The sequence below is a fragment of the Actinia tenebrosa genome, unplaced genomic scaffold (genome assembly GCF_029948245.1).
Source record: "Actinia tenebrosa isolate PJP-AT-01 unplaced genomic scaffold, QUT_ActTen_1.0 PGA_scaffold4__44_contigs__length_22323623, whole genome shotgun sequence".
Lineage (NCBI taxonomy): Eukaryota > Metazoa > Cnidaria > Anthozoa > Actiniaria > Actiniidae > Actinia > Actinia tenebrosa.
The window spans coordinates 20,167,262-20,189,722 of NW_028292581.1; the positions used below are offsets into that span (position 1 = coordinate 20,167,262).

The 22,461-nt window shown below is 40.2% G+C and overlaps 1 protein-coding gene and 5 non-coding genes across 6 annotated transcripts; 4 read left to right on the top strand and 2 right to left on the bottom strand.

Moving 5' to 3' along the window:
* Positions 1–9,530: 9,530 nt before the first annotated feature.
* Positions 9,531–9,603, top strand: Trnak-cuu (transfer RNA lysine (anticodon CUU)). The gene has a single exon. It is a non-coding gene; the product is annotated as a tRNA-Lys (tRNA).
* A 263-nt stretch (positions 9,604–9,866) lies between these two features.
* On the bottom strand, positions 9,867–9,939 carry Trnar-acg (transfer RNA arginine (anticodon ACG)). The gene has a single exon. It is a non-coding gene; the product is annotated as a tRNA-Arg (tRNA).
* Positions 9,940–12,031: 2,092 nt separating this feature from the next.
* Trnae-uuc (transfer RNA glutamic acid (anticodon UUC)) lies at positions 12,032–12,104 on the top strand. The gene has a single exon. It is a non-coding gene; the product is annotated as a tRNA-Glu (tRNA).
* Positions 12,105–18,402: 6,298 nt separating this feature from the next.
* On the top strand, positions 18,403–18,475 carry Trnak-cuu (transfer RNA lysine (anticodon CUU)). Its single transcript has one exon. It is a non-coding gene; the product is annotated as a tRNA-Lys (tRNA).
* A 265-nt stretch (positions 18,476–18,740) lies between these two features.
* Positions 18,741–18,813, bottom strand: Trnar-acg (transfer RNA arginine (anticodon ACG)). Its single transcript has one exon. It is a non-coding gene; the product is annotated as a tRNA-Arg (tRNA).
* Positions 18,814–19,595: 782 nt separating this feature from the next.
* On the top strand, positions 19,596–20,615 carry LOC148907451 (allatostatin-A receptor-like). The gene has a single exon (XM_089036873.1). The coding sequence runs from the start codon at positions 19,596–19,598 to the stop codon at positions 20,613–20,615; it is 1,020 nt and encodes a 339-aa protein (XP_088892999.1).
* The last annotated feature ends 1,846 nt before the right edge of the window (positions 20,616–22,461 follow it).

The following is a 22,461-nucleotide window of genomic DNA, read 5'->3' on the forward strand; positions in this document are numbered from 1 at the left end:
CGAAGACGACGTAATTTTTTATTTCGTATGCTTTACCGCAAATCAGGTCACGCCAGTGTATTTGGTTGACGATCATTATATCTATGAAATATTCTTAAATGCGTTGCCCTTGTCTCCGTAGTCTTGAAGCGTTTGCAGCACCACCGACAGGGAATACGGATGCCTTCCGCGTAGTTGCTAAGGGCACGACAGATGACGTCATAATCGTTGCTAACCATGGTCAGGTAACCATTCGCGTCATACTGCGAAATTATCTTGCGTTGGTCTGCGGAGAGTTTGCCATTTCCTTTCGGCGTCTTTAATTCGATGCAAAGCCCTTCATACCTTAAATGCGCGTTCAGTATTAAGAGGTCGGGTTGACCCCTTTGATAACCCTTCTGCCAGCATTTTATGCGTTTGCTGTCAGAATCCTGCAATTCCCCTAAGCCGGGCGCTATGAGCATCTGTGGGTAGAAGCGGCGTATGTAGTCCACGACTTTCTTATGCAGGTCAAACTCATTTTCCATTTTGAAGACTAACTTGTTAGGACTATCGAACCGCCTTTCTATTTCATACTTACCTGTCTTTCTCAATGCGGGAAGAACGTCCTCGAGGACCCAATCCTGGAATGTCTCTGCCGTTGGCATCTTAGAGCTAAATATTAGTTGATACAACCCAGATTCGGTTACGTACAGGGAATTAGGCTGTGAATACGAGGGGAGGCGATTCACCTCCACTCTAAGTTCGCTAAGCTTTACCTTATACTTTTCACGAACATGCACCTTAATTGCATCTTTTGGGCGTTCGTAACCCAACGCAGCCGCCACTTCCTTTGCTTTGAAGTATAGTTTATCGCCTTGCACTATGCATTGCAGTTTGGTTTCGTTGTTTTCGAATACGCGAAGCATATTATACGTAAGGAATATTTTAATAGGCAACGCTTTTTAGCTGATTCATTTCCACGCTTAGCTGCGCGTCTGAGACTACGAAAATGTACGCGTTTATCTTAGTAGTGTCGCTGGCATGTTTGGTGCGCTTGATCTCCAACGTAATGCCGTCCTGGGTATTTACCAGGCGTAAACCCTGACCATGTAGGTCTTCGTCGTTGGTGGTGCGCATGTCAATCCATAACGCGTACTTATCCTTAAAGAACTCCTTTGGGGCAATTTGGTCGCCAAACTTACGCGCGACTTCCCGGTACATGTCCTCGGGCTTTATCCCTTGTGAGTAAACCTTATTAGGCACTCCGTTAATGCTAACGCCTACGTTAGTGATGTTAGGATTAAAGAACGCCTCAGAGTCACGCAATCCTGCCGTGTATGTCTTTGCGAACAGCAACATTATCCCTGTGAGGCTGCGCCTGGGAAGGTTAATGCTTTGGTTGATGACCTCTTCGACGTTGTTTGTAAAGCTGAACGTCTTGTACATCACGACGTGATCGTAAAGGAAAGCCTTCCCGGCGCTGTATTCCATACCGGCGCTACGTGCTAAATCTTCGCTGTATACCGTTTCGTACTGCAGCTCTAAGTTAGTAACGGAGTATGGGTGGACGGCTGAGGAACTTACGTCCTTTCCCTGCAGGATGTTTGTAGTGTCTGCTAGGGTTACTTCGAACTGCAGTTCGCTTAGCTGCCTTGGGTAGTATGCACCGTGGTTCGTGATAACTTCGAAATCTAATGGAACAACATATTTAGTACCATAAGCCGTCTTTATTTCGTCTTCTCCTGAGGCGCCAGAGGTTGCGCTTCTTACCTTGCGTATGGCATCACTGGCGATTCCCTGCTCTATCCTTTGCGCGCGGTCAAATGCAGTCAACCATAAGTCTTTGTACGTGGTATACAAATCATACCTGTTTAAGTCCAGCAAGGATTCCCCGGCGAACTTTACGCGTATTTTGGAAACGAGGTTTCTACCCATGTTATTGACGACGTAACGCACGTCCGCAGTGTTTGGTTGTATTGCTAGGTCAAACCTTAGCGCCAAGGTGCCAGGAACCAACACTAGGTTATCTGTTAGGCGGGGCACGCCTACGTACAGCGTTTCCCCTGGCTTTGCGCTAGAAGGCGTGAATGTGACCCGGTGAAAGGTGCGTTCTGCTTTCAGCCCGCCAACCTGCTTAGGTAATACGTTGGGATTTAACTTTGAGCTTATCATATATAATGGAAGTAGAAGGAACGGATTTTGATCCCCTTACCGAAGAAGGCCAAGTCGACATTAACGATGAAGAATATGAGTCTTTACTTCCTAATGACAACGTTGACGGGCGGGGCCTTTTTGACAAGCTAAGACGCAAATATGGCAGCAGGGCCCGCGAGGCCTGGCGTTCCTTAGAGGATAAGTGGCAATCAAGGAACCCAGGGCGACCTATTCCAGAATATTTGGAATTGCAAAACTTGGATTCCACGGACCTAAGAACCGAAATGCTAAGGGGGCTTTTAGACGACGTAAGGGAGAAATTTCCAAATGTGGACTTGACCCGCCTTAATTTCCAAACCGGAGATAAGGGGCAAATTCAAATCCAGTATCAAGGAAGGGATAAGTGGTATAATCTCTACCAAAGGAGAGACTCCGACAGGCTCACCAGTAATCTCCCAAAAGAAATCAAAAACGCATTAGGAAGACCTAATTTGGTGGAAAGACTAAGAGAAAACGATGAAAACACCAGCGAAGCCTTTGAAAAGTTCAAGACCCTAATGCAGCGGCAACAAAAAAGCATCGAAGCGATAAGGGAAGTCGAAGGACTAAAGGAAACAATGGAGGAAAGGGAGGCAGAATACATGCGACAAAACCGACTACTCCTCGATGCTCAAAAGAGAGAACTTAACGATAAAAACCAAAGAATAATAGAAATGAGAGAACAAACAGACAAAGCCCTACGCGATAGGGACCAAGCCCAAAAGGCCTTCGAACTTGCCCTGCAAGACCTAGACATAAGCAAGGAAGAAGCCAAGGATTTGCGAACCACCATAGCTGGCTCTTTAGAGGAACGGCGGCAGTTGGTTGCCGAAATCAACACTAAGGAGGAACAAATTCGGCAAAGAGATCAGGCTATCGAAGACCTGGAGGGGCAAATAGAGCGGCAGCAGGTAATAATTAATAACCAAACTCGTCCCGAAGAGGAAAGGGAAGCAGCTCAAAGGGAAGTGGAGGCCCTTCAGGAGAGAGTTGCGGAATTACAGGCGCAAAAGGACAACCTGGAAAGAGAATTGGGACTTACCACCAAGGAAAAGGTAAAAAGAGCTCTGGTGAAGTATGGCGTTCCACTGGCATTTGCGGTCGCTATTTCGAGCGTAGTAGGCGTGATCTTGTCCGCGCTTAAGGCTACAGGCGCGGGCGTAAAGAAATTAGGCAATGGGCTGACGGACTTGGGAAAAAAGATGGCAGCCGGTCTTCCTGGGCTGCTGGGTTCGGTTGTTTCCTTGGCACTTAAGGCCGGCGGAGAACTGCTAAAGTTTGTGGGGAATAACATTTGGATATTAGTCGTAGCTATTGGAGTGGTACTCCTGAAGAAGATGAAGGGTTGATCTTATCCTTGTGTATTACTGGTGGCTTATCGTCGTCGGGCATCCGAGGCGTCCTCGACTGGGGATAAGTAAAGATAGTATTCACACCGCCCTGATAATGCGGAACTAGCGGCAGCACACTCATGGTGCTAATGGGCTTATGATTCCAAGTAGCATCCGTCGAAGGGTTAACAGTCGGGGCGGCATTTATTCGTATGCGGCCGTTACCATCGCTGGGGCGAACTTGAAGCTTCGCATATTGACAATTAGCTATCATATGGAAAGTTACCGGTGTTATGTCTTCCCCTTGCGGAGGAACAGGCTCCGACGAAAAATGAGTTGGATGCCTGGTATTACTTTTTACCCTGTATGGCGGCAATGGGTGGTTATTCTCATCAACGATCCTAAAGCCGGCATTGCATGAGTACCCCGCCGAAATACAAATAGTGCATATGATTAATCCCAGGCCTCCAACCTCCACCCACAATCCGGCGTCTTGCCACTTGTCGCCCACGTACTCCTTTTCCTCCAGGTAATGGAGAAACCAATCTTCCTTCGCGTGTGGGTTCATATATTTCAGCAAATAAATTTGCTTCTAAAGGCTAAGCACCGTAAGAGTGCTAATGGTAGCGTGATTATAAGGTCGATCTCTTTGGTCATGTATGCTATTTATCGTTACTACGCCCGTGTCGTCTACTCTCATTTGCAGCTTTACCTTCCCGTGGCAATCAGCAACCATGTGGAAAGTCCAAACCGAGATGTTTTCGGCGCTGCCGGGGTTGGGCTCTACGGAGAAATGCGCAGGCTCCCTGTTGTTTGTCTTATTTCTCATAGGCTGCAGTACGCCATTCTCATCCAGGAACCTAAAGCCGACGTTGGCATGGCTGCTCGTGCCAATGCAAATACTACAAAGGATTAACTTCTTTCCTGAGTAGTTCAAATTCACGGACATGCCCGTGACATCAACCCAAGATGCCTGGGTGTATTTTTTCTCGCCTGTGTAAGTCGTATAAACACAATCTACTCCAGCTACGTAGGGGTTGTTCATCGCCATATATAATAGCTCAGACCAATGCTTGCGGTGGCTAAGCCGGCTTTTAGTAAGTTATGGTCATATTCCTCAGGTATCGCAGGCATAACCTTCTTTAATGGTTTCTTAACTACGGGTAGCTTCGTTTCGTGTGACTTTTTTGACTTCTCCACGAAGTGAGGAATGTTCCTAAGAGTGTCAGAGTTCACGTCGTTCACCCCAAACTTCATATCCTTAGTAGCTCGTTGAAGTTTGTTGTTGTATCCTACTACAGAGCCAGTATTTATAGATAAATTACTGGGCATTAACCAACAACCCGGGGCTACTGCATAGTCCAACCTTGCCTTAGAATTTTGTATAGCTAGTTGGTAACGCTGTACGCCCTTGCTAATGTCGCCCTCCAAGATTGAACTTTCGAATAGAATCAAAGCTTCGGCTCGCGTTTCTTCTGCGGCGCCCGTATTTCCGATTATGCTGGATCGGGTGTTTACCTGAGCTCCCAAAATGGAATACACGTAAGCTTCTATGCTGCGGTTCAAACGGGCAAGGCCGGCTCTAGTTAGTCCTTTACCTTCTGGGGGTATAAAGTTAAGATATTGCTTCGTTTGCTCGTCGTTGGTAATCTTAATAATCAGTGGATTAGCCCCTGCATACTTACCACCCTCGTCTTTGAACAGAGGTCCGTCTCTAATTTCCTTAGTGGTCTTAGCATTTGGTTCAAAGAAGGTGCTACTGTCGTGAGTTTCTTTGTGATACCCAGTGTTCCATCGTAGATTCAACGCATGAACTTCTTTATCGCTTAGCTCGTGTCCACCAATCCCCCAATAAGCCCAAATATGTCCCAGACCATTGTTAGCACCGGTAGTGCATCTAAAATCCTTCCCTACAACACCGAACTCCTTACAAAGTCTGTCATAGGCTGGAACATCGTATTTATTATCTCTTGGATAGAACGCAGCATCTCCCGGTAAAGCGGTAACTCCCATCTCATGCAGTATTCTTCTAACCGTGAAGTGAAAATGAAACATGAATATCGAATTCTTCATCAAGTTCGCACTTACACCGCAGCCGCTAGTGGCACACCAAACCGCAAAGTTCAGTTGCTGTGACCAGTATCGCATGTTAGGGCCTCTCAACCATTCATGAGATTCCTTAGCGGTGGTATGAACAATGGGAACGTTTTTGAAGATATCTCGCACCTTTAACGGAAAGGAATGCTTGTTAGAGATCCGCATGTTCAGCGTTAGGTCCAAGCTTGGGTGTTTATCAAATGAAACTGCAGGTATCGGATAAGTACTGGTACCCAGCAATAATTCCTTTGACCAACCTTGCACGGGCTTATGTTCGATATAACCAGAATTCTTCAGTTGAGAGTCTATCTGATCGACCAGCGTAGGTTTCAAATCCTCATTGCTGTACATTCTGGAGCCGTTAAAGTAAATCCCATCGGGTCTTCTTTCGAACTTACTAGGGTCTGCATGTGGAAACATCTTCCTAAATGCTCTCCAATTCCAGTAATCCCGGTTGTCGTGATGTGGCTGCTCCTCAATATCATTCCCAAAAGCGTCGTACATTAGTATATATAATGGATGTTATACCATCAGCACCTCAGTTGTACCCAGATGTTCCCAATTATCACGCTACCACTAAGGATACAGGTCCTAACGAATTAAACGCGGAGAATTTCAGGCTTAATAAAGCGAACTTAATCCTGGCTTACTTGGAAGGGCAGACAAAACACTACGAAAAAGTCCGAAAAAAGTACGTCAGAGCCCGGAGTACGCTACATAAGATTGCGATAACTTCAGGATCCATATCTGTTGTGTTAACGGGCTCTGGCGTTGCTACTTCGCTTACTGGGCCGGGAATAATTATTGGAGTTCCTTTGGCCGGCGTTGGGGCAACCTGTGGTATTATTTCTGCTGTTGCTACGGGTATTATGAAAAAGCTATCCACGAAAATATCCAAGCATGACACGACAATAGCTCTGTCTAGGGCTAAAGTAAATACTATTACCGACCTTGTCTCAAAGGCTTTGCGTGACAGAAAGATAGACGACGTAGAATTCTCGCTTATCTTAGCCGAAGAAGACAAATACGAGAAATTAAAGACGGACATAAGGAATAAAAAAACAGTCGTAAAAGATCTTTCCGAGGAATCTCGCAAAAAGATCTACCAAGAAGCGAAAGAAGAGCTTCAAAGAAAGCTTGCTCAGTAAACATCTGCTTCGAAAAGAGCGTGACGGGATTCTATTTACATATCGAACGTCAGTCTAGAAATTATGCAGATTAAATATAATATTTTTCACATACATAAGCGTCCAGATGTGTCTGGCGTTCGCTTGTGATCGTGGACTTTGGAGCTGGGGAGGCCTAAAGTCCCGAGTTCAAGCCTCGCTGTAGACGCATTTGGACCGGTTGCTGTGAGTGAAAAAAAAAGCCTCCCCACACTCACAGCAACCGCGGGGGGAGGGGTGGAAAGTGCGATTCAACCCCGCGATGGGGGGTTTCGCGATTGGAAAAGTCAGGGGGTGTCTCGGGACGCTGTCCGGAGTTCACCCTCTGGTGGGTCGTAAGAAAGATATATGTGTATGTACTAGAGGGCCTCTGGCGCGGGATGAAATAAGCCCCGTAAGCCCAAAATGCAAAAAACCCCACTGGGGATAGCTTGGTGTTCTGCGCGATGCATTCCCCAGTGGGGTTTCTGGCAAAATAAACGCCAGTTTTGCATTTTTATTTTCTCGGAATCCATCCTAACAGGGGGTGGTTGGGGTCTATTTTGTAAAATATTTCGTAAATTACGTCAGGATAATAAGGAATATCCTTATCCAGCCGACAAAACATCCACTCGGCTTTTGTCATATCAGAAACCTCGGGAATAGACTTACCGGTAATTTCAGACAAAAGATAGGGAATAGCTTTGTAATATTTCCCTAGTTTTAATTTTTTCAGCGTTTTCCGTAGACTTTGTGGGGTTGGCTCTTCTAAATGGTCTATGATTTTCTTCCTTACTTCGTTGTTTAAATATACCGGTCGATAACCTTGGATATGACTCATCCAGTCCCTAAAGTATTTTATTCTTTTGTATGGGGTCTTCTTACGACCTCCATTGGCATAATACTGCTCTCTGGTAGCATTTGGTACGGCATTACGAATATTCTTACCACATTCGTAACACTGTGCTGACGTGTCGTCTTCTATTTGCATTTTTTTACCACAACAAATATACTTATTTGGCTTAGAAGGTACAAACTTGGGTTTCAAGCACTTTACACAGAAATCATAAGCAAACTCTTTACATTCTTCGCACTCCATATATAGACTAACATATTTAAGTGCGCTGTTGCCCTCAACCACACTTGGAGTGGGGGTCGTCCGTAGGTGGATTTTTGACGCGGGTCTTACCCCGTGTTGAGATTGCGCTGGAACCCCCATTCCCTATACTACTCTCTGTTATTTGGCTTGCCTAATAATCTTCTAGATAGATTGCAGCATGTTCTTCAGTTCTGCTGCTAGACTTATTACTTTGACTAAAGAATATGATCATATTACTCCATCTTTAATTGAATTACATTGATTGCCTGTTAAGCAACGTATTATATTTAAGATAGCTTTTATTACATTCAAAGCTTTGAATAATTTAACACCATATTATATTAGAGATCTGATTTCGCCTTATCAGCCGTCTCGTTCTCTTCGTTCTTCTACGAAGAATTTATTGCAAATTAACAAATATAATCTTAAGACATATGGCTATAGAGCCTTCTCAATTAATGCTCCACAAGTTTGGAATTCACTTCCCTTTAATGTTAGAAATAGTCAATCTATTGAAGATGTTAAAAAGCGACTTAAGACTTATCTTTTTAGGTTAGCTTATTTTAAGTATAGATCTTTTTAGAATTTAGTTTTTTGATTAAATAGTTGTCTATTAGTTTTTTGATCGTACTTGTAAACAGCGCTTTGAGCACAAGGAAAGGCGTTTTATAAATAATAAAGTTATTATTATTATTATTATTCCCAACACATACGCATAGCGTACGATAAAGAATTTGTGTATGAAGGGACGAACTGCGAGCACCAACTAACTAAGTATTTACATAGAGGGCGGAATTAAGGCGTACAAAAGCTCCTAAGGGACAAGACTAACAATGACGAAAATACTTAGACTGAAACGAGCAGAACAAAAGCTATAGAACACTTATAAACAAATCTAAGACAAAGAAAACTACACTAAAAACTCATTATAGGCTTTTCAGATCTAACACATGAGATGGCTTGGTTTTTACCAGTTGGAGATTGTATGTTGTCAATTTGTACTACTAAATGTCAAATAGTCCATGAAACAATCCATTGCATTCAAACAATGTGAAAACACTGTCAACAGTATAGAGCCACTCATTTTTTTCTTCTCTGCTCTGATATCAAGCTAAGTTTGAAGTCATTAGTCTAATGTCTTTGTGACGTAATAATTCGAATGAGCGCGCGAGTTGACGTCATGTGTTTGAAATCGGACAGATATTGAGTTTGTCGATCACGTGATTCATAGTATAGAGCAGAACAATTTGGAAACAACGCGTTACATAAAATGTAATGGAGAGAGAGGGGGAATATTTTGGCAAAGAAAGAAAGATAGGAAGGAAATAAGGAAATAATTAAAAAAGAACCATAGCTAGAAAGAAGAAAAAAAATCAACAACAACAAATACATGTAAACATGGCGCTGCTTGAAAGTACATGCGCACTTAAGATTCCGGGTTCGAGTCCCTAGTTGTTTGTTGGTTCTCTCCTGTGCTTCAAGGGTTTTTCTACAGGTTCTCTGGTTTTCTCCTCACTGGACAAAAATCAACTCTCAAATTCCAATTCGATGATGGAACGAGGGCCACCGCCTTCTTAACCACTGGCTATATTGAGTGCTACCCTCGTAAAACAAGGACGATAAAGGAACATCAAATAACATGCTATTCTCTTCAAAATACGAACCGAAAAATCACAAGAAACAAAGTAAATTTTAGAAACAAGTGTCCGGTTAGCTCAGTCGGTAGAGCATGGGACTCTTAATCCCAGGGTCGTGGGTTCGAGCCCCACATTGGGCGATTGGTATTCATTTTGTCAAAATATGATTCCCTTGGTTTTCTTTTAGTGATTTCTTTATTGAAGCTGAACCAGATATCGAAACGCATGGACTCTGCGTGCTACTGCTACTGCTACGTGTTAAGGTTCCTGGTCTTTCTTATTTTTCCATGGAAGGGAAGAAAAATCTGCTAAGCTTGGCTTTAAAGGGTTATTTATTCTTTCGCCGTCGGCATCCCCTGAAGCCCAGGGTATTTGTCTACGTCTATCAAAATACAAAGTTCAACGACCCCGCCAGGACTCGAACCGGGAATCCCCTGATTCGTAGTCAGATGCCTTATCCGTTGGGCCACGGGGCCTTTTCGATTGCTATCTGTTTAGTATTTGTAGAAAAATACTATAGAGTTCATATAATCTGTATAAACTACAGGTTTCAGTGTAGCATATGAAGTGGCGTGCAACACAAGAGAAAAGCATTGTGGGATATCTTTATTTTTTAGTAACTGAAGTCTCACGGCATTGCAGACAACAGATGAACTCGCCAGAAAATTTGAACTCTTGGAATTTAACAAAACTTTATGAGCTGATTTGTAATAAAACACACACAAAACATCGGGAAATATTTCTAAATTTACTGTTTTCTTAAATAAACGAATGCCCTACAAATGGCTTGAGTGACTTTTTTGTAATTATTATATCAGTTAAAAACCTAAAACACTCATTTTTAGATACTCTGGATACACGGGACTGGCGCGAGAACACAAGAGAAGGGTAGGAAACCATGACATGAAGAATGAAATGAAAATACCGCGAGTATTTGAGATATACTCTTATATGAAATGGCATTCACTGAACGCGCGCTAGAACTTGGTCTTGTCAAGAGGGATGCTATATAATTTAAATTCGTCGTCCATAGATTGATTACACCCTCCTACTATGAAATATAAGACAATGCTCTGTTTTATTAAAAGGAAAAACCAATATTTGTGAAGGCAGATTAAAATTATTAAGACCTCATAATGAAATAAAATTTCACTAAAACTTAATAAGGAAGTACAATGATTTTCAGACGCATCAAAAACAAAACACTTCAAAAAGATGTTATTAAGATGAATAATAAAACCAGCTGTGTATTTTTGGAATGGCAACAAACCTACAGGCAACACAACCTGACTACATCAGAAGATAGTTCCTACATCAAGTCCGATCAATAGCTGGACAGATTTTACATCATCAGGAATGAACGAGGAATGAAAACCTCCACAAACTATCTGTTGTTAAACTTGGCTGTAGCAGATCTTTTATTTGGTGTTTTTCTTGCTCCTGAATTCATTTTCCTGCCTTTCTTTCGTCAATACGTGCCAGATGGAGTTCTTGGTGACTGGTTGTGTAAACTAGTGTTAACAAGCAACATCGCATGGATGGCGTCCAGAGCTTCTATTTTCACCATGATTTGTTTATCAGTTGAACGATACTTTGCTGTTTGTCGTCCTCACACCTTCCGTCATCGTTTCTCGCCAAAGATCGTCAAAGTGCCCATTGTGGTGTCCTGGATATATGCTGTTGCTATGCTATCTCCCTTATTTGTTGATGTTCATTTTAGCAGAGACTATTTTCGCTGCTCCCTTAACGATTCGATTTTTAAAGCTTATATGTTGTATTCTTTGGTAGAAATGACTTGTGTTTTCACTCTGATGATAATTTTTACTGTCAAAATATTCATGTCCCTCTGATGCAAGCAGACAGTCGAACCTACAGGAGAACGAGAGATCACCGAGAGAAAGAAGAAAAAGAAAATCACATTGTGTGTTCTTGCTGTAGTTGCCACATTCGTGGTGTGCTGGAGCCCTGCTGCAATAAACTTTGTTTTAGCACTTGGGTCATCAATACAAATGGAATTAGCTAAAGCATCAGTTCTGGCGGCGTCTATCAATGCTGCTCTTGACCCGTATCTGTTTAGCTTCCAAAGTTCTAGATTTAAGGTTTTGGTCAAGAAGGCTCTTTGCTGTAGGAAAGAGTCTTCCGGGTAATTAATGAATGGAAAAAGTAATTGTAAGGTTAAGGTTAACAAATGAGACATACTGCTAGGCGGATTGTATTGGGCCACGAGGCCTTCAATGATTTTATACTTAATCATTAATAACATTGTCTTAACTCTATCATTGCCAACAACAACAACAACAACAACAACTTTATTTGCCGATCATATCGAGGAAAAGAGGGAAAAGATTTTATTTAGTGCAAGCATTCAAAGGCGTACAATACTTTCGCTGGTATTAAACGTTACGAAGTTGATAAAAGACCTGGGTAGAATTCAAATTGTAGTGCATTGTGGGGCTGTTTTAAGTAACATATGGGAAATCAACATAGCTGCCAAATTGAGGGTTTTTTAAATAAATTTTAAAATTATGATAATTTTGTCCAATTCCGCTCCTTAGACATTGATGTTATTCCCCATATGGTCTAGCGGTTAGGATTCCTGGTTTTCACCCAGGCGGCCCGGGTTCGACTCCCGGTATGGGAATGTTTTGCACTCGGAATATTTATTACATTATATTACATTGAAAATAAAGTTGATTCTGTCACACAATTTTGCATTTTTACTCTAATGGACAAGAATATTGTTACATTTTAATTTCATCTATCTACCTTCCTGGCGGGGATACTCACCACTATACTACCGGGGAATTACGTAACTACATTCTATTGCGCACCTATTTGGCTGCATTAAAAAAGTTCAAAAAAAAGGATAATTCCTCTCTCCGGCAGGGAATTGAACCCCGGTCTCCTGCGTGACAGGCGGGGATACTCACCCCTATAGACCAAATTCAAAACTCGCACCGATGTGAGGCTTAAGTTGTGAACGAAGGAATCTGGCGTGATTCGTGACTTTTGAATCACGCCGAATTACTTTGAGTCACGACAGATCCCTTTGTTCACAACTTAAGCCTCACATCGGTGCGAGTTTTGATTTTGTTCTATTCTACCGAGGAATTACTTAACTACATTCTATTGCGCACCTATTTAGTCCATTTTAGGATATATTCATATATCCTAAGGATATAGATAAGCACTGTTTATCTATTAGCGATGGCTTGCAAGCAGCTGCAACATCTTGCACATCTTTTCCTTTCTTTAACTTTACAAATCTAAACAATTTGGGTTTTCAGAGACTAATAAACAATCGTATGTTATTTCTTCCTATCTTCTAATAATCTAGTTGTCTATAACTTTGTAAATATTAATTTAACTTTTTCATTGATTTATGTTGTAATATTGTGTGTAAAACAATAGAAGTGTTAAAATTTGGCACATTATCTATTGATGTGTTCCAGCCATTAGAAGGGAGCTGAGTTTGGCTTGATGTATTAAATATCACTGTCTACTTTCTTGGCTGCACTTTCTACACGTAGATTTTAGCTTTCTGGCGTAACAGGGTACGGAATCTGGGTCAACAATCAGGAGGATTTGCCCACTGCCTTCAATCTGGCAAACCCTAGAATATAAATATGCCAAGATAAATTAGGTATAAATATGCTCTACCAAGGGTGAGAAAAAATTTTTTGCTTCCGAGAAATTCTAGAGTCATTGCAACCACGGATTGTGTTTACAACCTAGATAAGTTTACTTATTTGACAACCAACTCTGCTCTCGTTTCATTTGATTTTAAATTCAACCCACGGCACTTAAGCCAAAATTGGAGTTCTGTTTTCTTTGCTTTTTCAACTGGCTTTTGCAGATTTGCTCCAGGTATTTCAGATACTTCAAGCTTATAAATTCCAACATTCAATACAAAATTTGGAATTTTAATAAGCTCGATCTGAAGACAAAACAATCCCTGCAGTGCGTCCACAACTAAATAAAAAGCTGCCATTTAACTTGTACTTATCGCTCTGCACACAAAAACAAGATCTCCTGAGTCTAAGAGTCTAAGATCCATTTTTTCATGAAACTTAACTATAAAACTAGAGTATGAATCTTGGTCAGTGCGAAATATTCCAATGATGCACTTGTATCGCAACATCCGGGACCTCCCAGGATCTATCCTCGTTCGACGTCATCGCTCAGGAGCGCGCGCCATATTCGAAAAGGGTCTATTGTCAACCAAGTGGTACAGTCACATTTACATCAGAAAAAATCTGTCAAACATTTGGTCAGCTACGATTTCAAGCTCACGCGACCTCATGTGAGCCCATACAAATTATGTCTCAAAAACACGGTTTTTGGATCTTTTATCAAAATAATGACTATCTAGGCAAAAAACAGTATCCACGCCTGTCACGCGGGAGACCGGGGTTCAAAGAGGAAATATCCTTTTTTTTTTAAGAACTTTTTTAAAGTTAATACTACATGTGGTGGTAAAGCCCGCCGCCTTTACATGCTTATCTTACATCGCAAAGACTACCAGCCGCATCACCAAACGTCTGCGAAGAAACAACATACTGGTTTCCTTTGATACCGTACACAAGATAAAGGAGCAACTACGCCAACCTAAAGAACGTTTACCACCACTACAGCCTGAAGGTATTTATTTGATTAAATGCGACTGGGGCAAAGATTATGTTGGACAAACAGGACGAACCATTGATTACAGGATAAAAGAACACAAACGAGCGACTGGCAACAAACAATACTATTTATCTGCCGTAGCTAATCACGCCTTCGACCATCCTTACCACAACATCGATTTTAACAACATTCAAGTTCTCGGCAAGACCAACTCCTATTTTCCACAACTAATCAAAGAATTCATTGAAATTACAATAAGACCCAACAACTTTAACCGTGAAGACTCCTACAAGCTCAGCACTACCTAGAAACGACTTCTAAAAGATATCCATATCTGACAACAGCTGCTGGTCACCATGGTTACGCAACAGTAAACTACTATAAAAACTCTGCACTTTATTATCATACCTCATTCTGAAGAAGACTACCACAGCGTAGACGAAACGTGAAAAATGTTTTCAACACATCGTGCTTCAAACCGAAAAAAACCTCATGTATAACTTGTATAAAGTTAATACTTAACCGCAAAACGAGCAAATACATGCGCAATAGCATGTAGTTAAGTAATTCCTCGGTAGTAGAGTGGTGAGAGACCGGGGTTTAATTCCCCGGCGAGGAGAGGATATATTCTTTTTTGTCAGAACTTTTTAAAAGTTAATACTTAATCGAAAAAGGAGTGAATAGGTGCGCAATAGAATGTAGTTAAGTAATTCCTCGGTAGTAGAGTGGTGTGTATACCCGCCTGTCACGCGGGAGACCGGGATTCAATAGCGCAGCGCACTGATTCTAAAAATAGCTTAAAGTTTCGGACAAACATTGCATTCTGTTTAACCGCTACGAGGATTATACGAACCGATTTTATTATTTTTACTTAAAGTTATAATAATAACTCATGTAAACTAAGATCAACTGCGATCGGCTGTGAAAATTATCTGCTGAAAGTAAACTTATAAGTTTGTTTGTCCGAATTTCGCCTTTGTCTTCGTTTTTATGACGTCACGACTGCGCTGCGCTATTCCCTGCCGGGGAGAGGAAATATCCTATTAAATATATTAGATATATTAAAAATCCTGATAATAATAATACTTTATTTACCCACATAACGCCTACGAGCATTTAACATACTCGATTATAATGCGCACGTGCGAATATCGAAATATAAGGAGATCCTATATATAACCATAAGGATAATAAAACTAATGATAATAAATTGTATTAATTTTCTTATAATAATTTAAATCTAAGATGAGATATATGATTATAAAAAATCATAAATTATAAACAAAAAATCTAACGATATATAAATGGTATGAAATCTAATCTAATCTAATCGTATAATACTGTTAAAACTGTTAGCATTAAAAGCATTTCTAGCATAAGTTATTAATCAACCAGAAAATATAATTATGATGTATTATCAATTTGCTTTCGTGAAGATGAAGACAGACCATTTAATCATCTCATCAGAAATTGTACGAAATTTAATCATGAATTTGTTGAAAAAGCCTTGATTCCAATAAATCTTCAATTTAAAGGTGTTTTCAAATAACACTAGGCAAACAACTCGACACCCATCACGTTTCTCTAATTGTATTCACATCCAAACATGCCAAGGTTATTGTTGAGCAGCGTTTTCAATATACAAACTAATAAACTATGCGAGGTACCTGATCATCACTATCGTGTTGAATTGGTACACCCCAATTGCACAAAATCTTTTTTTAGATGAGATGGATTTTTAATATTATTTTTATCTGGAAAAATAATGTGCTTATCAGATCAGGGCAAACAATGTCGTCTTAAGAGAAAAAAAAGACGAATCCAAAAAGAATAAATAGACCTCAGTATTTCTATTATAGATGGATAAGAATCACGTGATCAGGATTCAATAAAGCTATGCTATCAGTTATGGTGAGTTGGCCATGGATTCAGGATGAGAGTCTCTTAGGCCTTTTATCGAGCCCCATTAAACAATTGCAACAGGCATTTTGGTCTATAGTTTTGATACAAATAAGTAAAAAGAAAAGGTCTATATAAGGGCCACCTCTTTGGCGAGCGAAAATGTTATTCGCACTCACTAATAAGTTTAAATCAGAAATATTATTTTCAGGTCTGGTTGAGAGTGTTAAGGATGCGGAATCAAATAATTCCCGTCCCGCCATAGTAGAACCCATTCCTGTCTTTTTAAATGATTTGCGAATTTTCCGAGGAGAATATTAGCACCTAGTATCACTTTCGTTTCTGTCAAGAAGGATGCTATAGTAATTTTAATGTAGATTGCTCGTCCATAGATTGATAACACCCTGCTGCTATGAGAAATGAGACAATGCCCTGCTTTATTAAAAGAAAAACCAATATTTATGAATGGCAGCTTTTAATTAATCTCTGTAATACGAATCCAATGAATTAGGATTTCATTAATACTTAAAAGAAAACGTTATTAAAATAATAATAAAACCAGCTGTGTATTTCTGGAATGGCAACAAACCTACAGGCAACACAACCTGACTACATAATAAGATAGTTCTATCTCAAGTCCCATCAATAGCTGTACAGATTTTGAAGTGAGCACATATCGGTGAAAGTTCAAACCCGAGGTCATGCCAGCTACAAAGGAAATCATTTTTTCTGTCGTGCTCTCTGCTGTTCTCGTCTTCAACATAACAGGAAATTCCCTCGTCATTTACATCATCAGGAATGAACGAGGAATAAAAACATCCACAAACTATCTGCTGTTAAACTTGGCTGTAGCAGATCTTTTATTTGGTATTTTTTTGCTCCTGAATTCACATTCCTTCCTTTCTTACAGCATCAGTTCTGGCGGCGTCAATCAATGCTGCTCTTGACCCGTATCTGTTTAGCTTCCAAAGTTCAAGATTTAAGGTTTTGGTCAAGAAGGTTCTTTGCTGTAGAAAAGAGTCTTCCGGGTAATCTATTACTGCTGGAAAAAGTAATTGTCATTTGAAGGTCAACAAATGAGACATACTGCTGGACGGATTGTACTGAACACTATGCTTGAAAGATTGACGAATCGACCGCGCTGTGATCTTATCCTGGTCCGAAGTCAGATTTCTTGTCCATTAGTCAACGAAGGTCAATCTTGATATATTATCTTAATCATCGCTGGTAATTCAGTTCAACTTATTATAATACACCCAACAAAATTACTCGATTCTGATTGGATAAGAGGAGTATTATTTTAAAAACCCCAAACAAAAACTCCGTCTTGTACAATTCGTTATTCACAGAAAACTTTCAAAACATCTCTCATACCTATAAATTCCAAATCGTGCTCGACATCGTGCAACTTCCTACACAAATCAAATCAGTGGTTTCAACTTAAAATGACTGTTGGAACATTGGACAGCAACATATTTACCTCGCGATCTTTTACTAAATCAATAAAGGATTGAGGAAATTGAAGGATAGAACAAAATGAAAAGACCGAAGAATAAAGGCAAAATACAGACATGACAGGATCTGACTGAACTAGGAATAGATTAATAGATTAAATACTTGATAAAAAGTAGAAACTCAAAACGCTTGTAAATCGAAATACAATTTTCCCTGTTAATCATGAGATGGCTTGGTTTTTACCTGTTGGAGCTTATATGTTGTCAATTTGTACTACTAAATGTCAAATAGTCCATGAAACAACCCATTGCATTAAAACAATGTGAAAACACTGTGAACAGTATAGAGCCGCTCATTTTGTTCTTCTCTGTTCTGATATCAAGCTAAGTTTGAAGTCATTAGTCTAATGTCTTTGTGACGTAATAATTGGAACGAGCGCGCGAGTTGACGTCATGTGTTTGAAATCGGACAAATATTGAGTTTGTCGAACACGTGATTCATAGTATAGAGCAGAACAATTTGGAAACAACGCGTTACATAAAATGTAATGGGGAGAGAGGGGGAATATTTTGGCAAAGAAAGAAAGATAGGAAGGAAATAAGGAAATAATTAAAGAAGAACCATAGCTAGAAAGAAGGAAAAAAATCAACAACAACAAATACATATAAACATGGCGCTGCTTGATAGCGCATGCGCACTTAAGATTCCGGGTTCGAGTCCCTAGTTGTTTGTTGGTTCTCTCCTGTGCTTCGAGGGCTTTTCTCCTGCTTCCCTGGTTTTCCTCCCTCTTAAATTCCAATTCGATGATGGAACGAGGGCCACCGGCTTCTTAACCGCTGGCTATATTGAGTGCTACCCTTGTAAGACAAGGACGATAAAGGAACATCAAATAACATGCTATTCTCTTCAAAATACGAACCGAAAAATCACAAGAAACAAAGTGAATTTTAGAAACAAGTGCCCGGTTAGCTAAGTCGGTAGAGCATGGGACTCTTAATCCCAGGGTCGTGGGTTCGAGCACCACATTGGGCGATTGGTATTCATTTTATCAAAATACGATTCCCTTGGTTTTCTTTTAGTGATTTCTTTATTGAAGCTGAACCAGATATCGAAACGCATGGACTCTGCGTGCTACTGCTACTGCTACGTGTTAAGGTTCCTGGTCTTTCTTATTTTTCCATGGAGGGGAGGAAAAATATGCTAACCTTGGTTTTAAAGGGTTATTTATTCTTTCGCCGTCGGCATTCCTGAAGCCCAGCAGGGTATTTGTCTGCGGCTATCAAAATCAAAATTTCAACGACCCCGCCAGGACTCGAACCTGGAATCCCCTGATTCGTAGTCAGATGCCTTCTCCATTGGGCCACGGGGCCATTTTGATGAATTAATATTTAGTAATGGTAGTAAATGATATAGAGTTCATATAATCTGTAAACTACAGGTTTGTAGCCCATGAAGTCACGTCAACACAAAAGAAAAAGCATTGTGGGATATCTTGATTTTTTAGTAACTGAAGTCTCACGGCATTGCACACAACATATAAACTCGCTAGAAACTTTGAACTCTTGGAATTTAAGGAAACTTTATGAGCTGATTTGGAATAAAACACACACACAAAACATCGTGAAATCATCCTAAATTTACTGTTTTCTTAAATAAACGAATGCCCTACAAATGTCTTGAGTGACTTTCTGTAATTATTAGATCAGTTAAAAACCTAAAACACTCATTTTTTTAGACACTCGATGCGCGGGACTGGCTCGAGAACACAAGAGAAGGGTAGGAAACCATGACGAGAAAATGAAATGAAAAAGCCGCGAGTATTTTAGAGATATTCTCATATGAAATGGCATTCACTGAACGCACGCTAGAACTTGGTCTTGTCAAGAGGGATGCTTTATAATTTAGATTTAGATTCGTCGTCCATAGATTGATTACAACCCTTCTACTATGAAATATAAGACAATGCTCTGTTTTATCAAAAGGAAAAACCAATATTCGTGAAGGCAGAATAAAAATATTAAAACTCCATGATGAAATAAAATTTCATTAAAACTTAATAAGGAAGTACAATGATTTTTAGACGCATCAAAAACAAAACACTTCAAAACGTCGTTATCAAAATGAATAATAAAACCAGCTGTGTATTTTTGGAATGGGGACAATCCTACAGGCAACACAACCTGACTACATAAGAAGATGCCCACCTCAAGTCCCATCAATAGCTGCACTGGTTGAAGTGATCACATATAGGTTCAAGATCGAACCCGAAGTCATGGCAGCTGCATTAAATGAAATCATTTTTTCTGTCGTGCTCTCTGCTGTTCTCGTCTTCAACATAGCAGGAAACTCCCTCGTTATCTACATCATCAGGAATGAACGAGGAATGAAAACCTCCACAAACTATCTGCTGTTAAACTTGGCTGTAGCAGATCTTTATTTGGTGTTTTTTTTTGCTCCTGAGTATATAGTTCTGCCTTTGTTGGGTAGACCATCCTTGCCTGATGGAGTTCTTGGTGACTGGCTGTGTAAGCTAATTGGATTTGGTAACATCGGTTGGATGGCGTCCAGAACTTCTATTTTCACCATGATTTGTTTATCAGTTGAACGATACTTTGCTGTTTGTCGTCCTCACACCTTCCGTCAGCGTTTCTCGCCAAAGATCGTCAAAGTGCTCATTATGGTGTCCTGGATATATGCTGTTGTTATGGTATCTCCCTTAGTTGTCGATATTCATTTTAGCAGAGGCTATTTTCCCTGCGTCTTCAACAATTCAATTTTTAAAGTTTATTTATTGTATTCTTTGGTAGAAATCACTTGTTTCTTGTCTCTGATGATATTTTTTACTGTGAAAATATTCATTTCCCTCTGGTGCAAGCAGACAGTAGAACCTACAGGAGAACGAGACATCACCGAGAGAAGGAAGAAAAAGAAAGTCACATTGTGTGTTCTTGCTGTAGTTGTCACATTTGTGGTGTGCTGGAGCCCTGCTGCAATATACTTTGTTGTCGCACTTGGGTCATCATCAGCAATACAACTGGAATTAATTACAGCATCAATTCTGACGGCGTCTATCAATGCTGCTCTTGACCCGTATCTGTTTAGCTTCCAAAGTTCAAGATTTAAGGTTTTGGTCAAGAAAGTTCTTTGCTGTAGAAAAGAGTCTTCCGGGTAATTAATGACTGGAAATTGTCAGTTGAAGGTCAACAAATGAGACATACTGATGTACGGATTGTACTGAACACTATACTTGAAAGATTAACGAATCGACCGCGCTGTGATCTTATCCTGGTCCGAAGTCAGATTTCATGTCCATTAGTCCACGAAGGTCAGTCTTGATATACAGTCAATTCAAAAAATGTTGTCGTCGACCAACTCAAGGCTACGCGCCTGGACCGAAAGGAACTCTGGTTAGTAATCATTGAAGCCGAGTTGACTCCATAATTTTATCTGACTAGTTATGCCTTGTTTACAGCACGAACCTTCGTAAGCGAGCGGGAAGTGTTGAAGGAGACGTTTTTTAAATGCCTTCATATATTCGAAATTGTGAACTGAATCATAAGTACTTTGTTTTTGCTTCCTTAACCCCAAAGACATGCATTTGATGGATTGTTTCTTGCCTTTATTATCTTATTACTAGCGGGAACAATTTATTCAGAACGAATATTTAAACCGCTTTAGTGATTTTTACCCATATTCCTTTCGGTCCAGTCGCGTAGGCTTGAGCCGGTCGACGACAACGTTTTTTGAATTGACTGTATTTTCTTAATCATCGCTGGTAATTCAGTTCAACTGATTATAATACACCCAACAAAATTACTCGATTCTGATTGGATTAAGAGGAGAATAATTTTAAAAACCCCAAACCAAAAACTCCGTCTTGTACAATTCGTTATTTATAGAAAACTTTCAAAACATCTCTCATACCTATAAATTCCAAATCGTGCTCGACATCGTGCAACTTCCTACACAAATCAAATCAGTGGTTTCAACTTAAAATGACTGTTGGAACATTGGACAGCAACATATTTACCTCGCGATCTTTTACTAAATCAATAAAGGATTGAGGAAATTGAAGGATAGAACAAAATGAAAAGACCGAAGAATAAAGGCAAAATACAGACATGACAGGATCTGACTGAACTAGGAATAGATTAATAGATTAAATACTTGATAAAAAGTAGAAACTCAAAACGCTTGTAAATCGAAATGCAATTTTCCCTGTTAATCATGATGTTGGTACTGCGAGTCCCATACTTGATTTTTATTCCGCTATGGTATTGCTGGTACTGCCTTTTCCTGGTTCCTTTCCTATCTTAAGGGTAGGACGCAGCATGTTTGTCTGGATGGACATACCTCTGATGACCATGTGTTAAACTGTGGTGTTCCTCAAGGGTCAGTGCTCGGACCTATCCTTTATCACTATACACCTCTCCACTGGGTGATGTCATGCGTTATCACGATATGAGTTATCATTTCTACGCTGATGACACGCAGGTTTATTTGTCGTTTCAGCCTTCAATACCTGGCCATATGGAAATGACGACTGAGAAATTCCAAGCTTGCTTGCACTCTATATCTAACTGCATGCTAATGAACAAACTCAAACTCAATGATGATAAATCTGAACTGTTAGTTTTAAGAGCAAGTCATCGTCCTAGTCATCAGTTAGGCTACCTTCTAATGGGTGATGAATACATCAAGCCATCTTCTAATGCTAAGAACATTGGTGTTGTTCTTGACGATACCATGTCAATGGACAGCCAAATGATGGCTGTATGTAAGTTATGTTTCTATCACATTAGATGTGTTTCTCGTATTAGGCGGTACTTGAGCCTTGAAGACACTAAACAACTTGTTCAGGCTTTTGTAATTTCTAGGATTGACTATTGTAATTCTCTGTTATTTGGCTTGCCTAATAATCTTCTAGATAGATTGCAGCATGTTCTTCATTTCTGCTGCTAGACTTATTACTTTGACTAAAAAATATGATCCTATTACTCCCATCTTTTACTTTAATT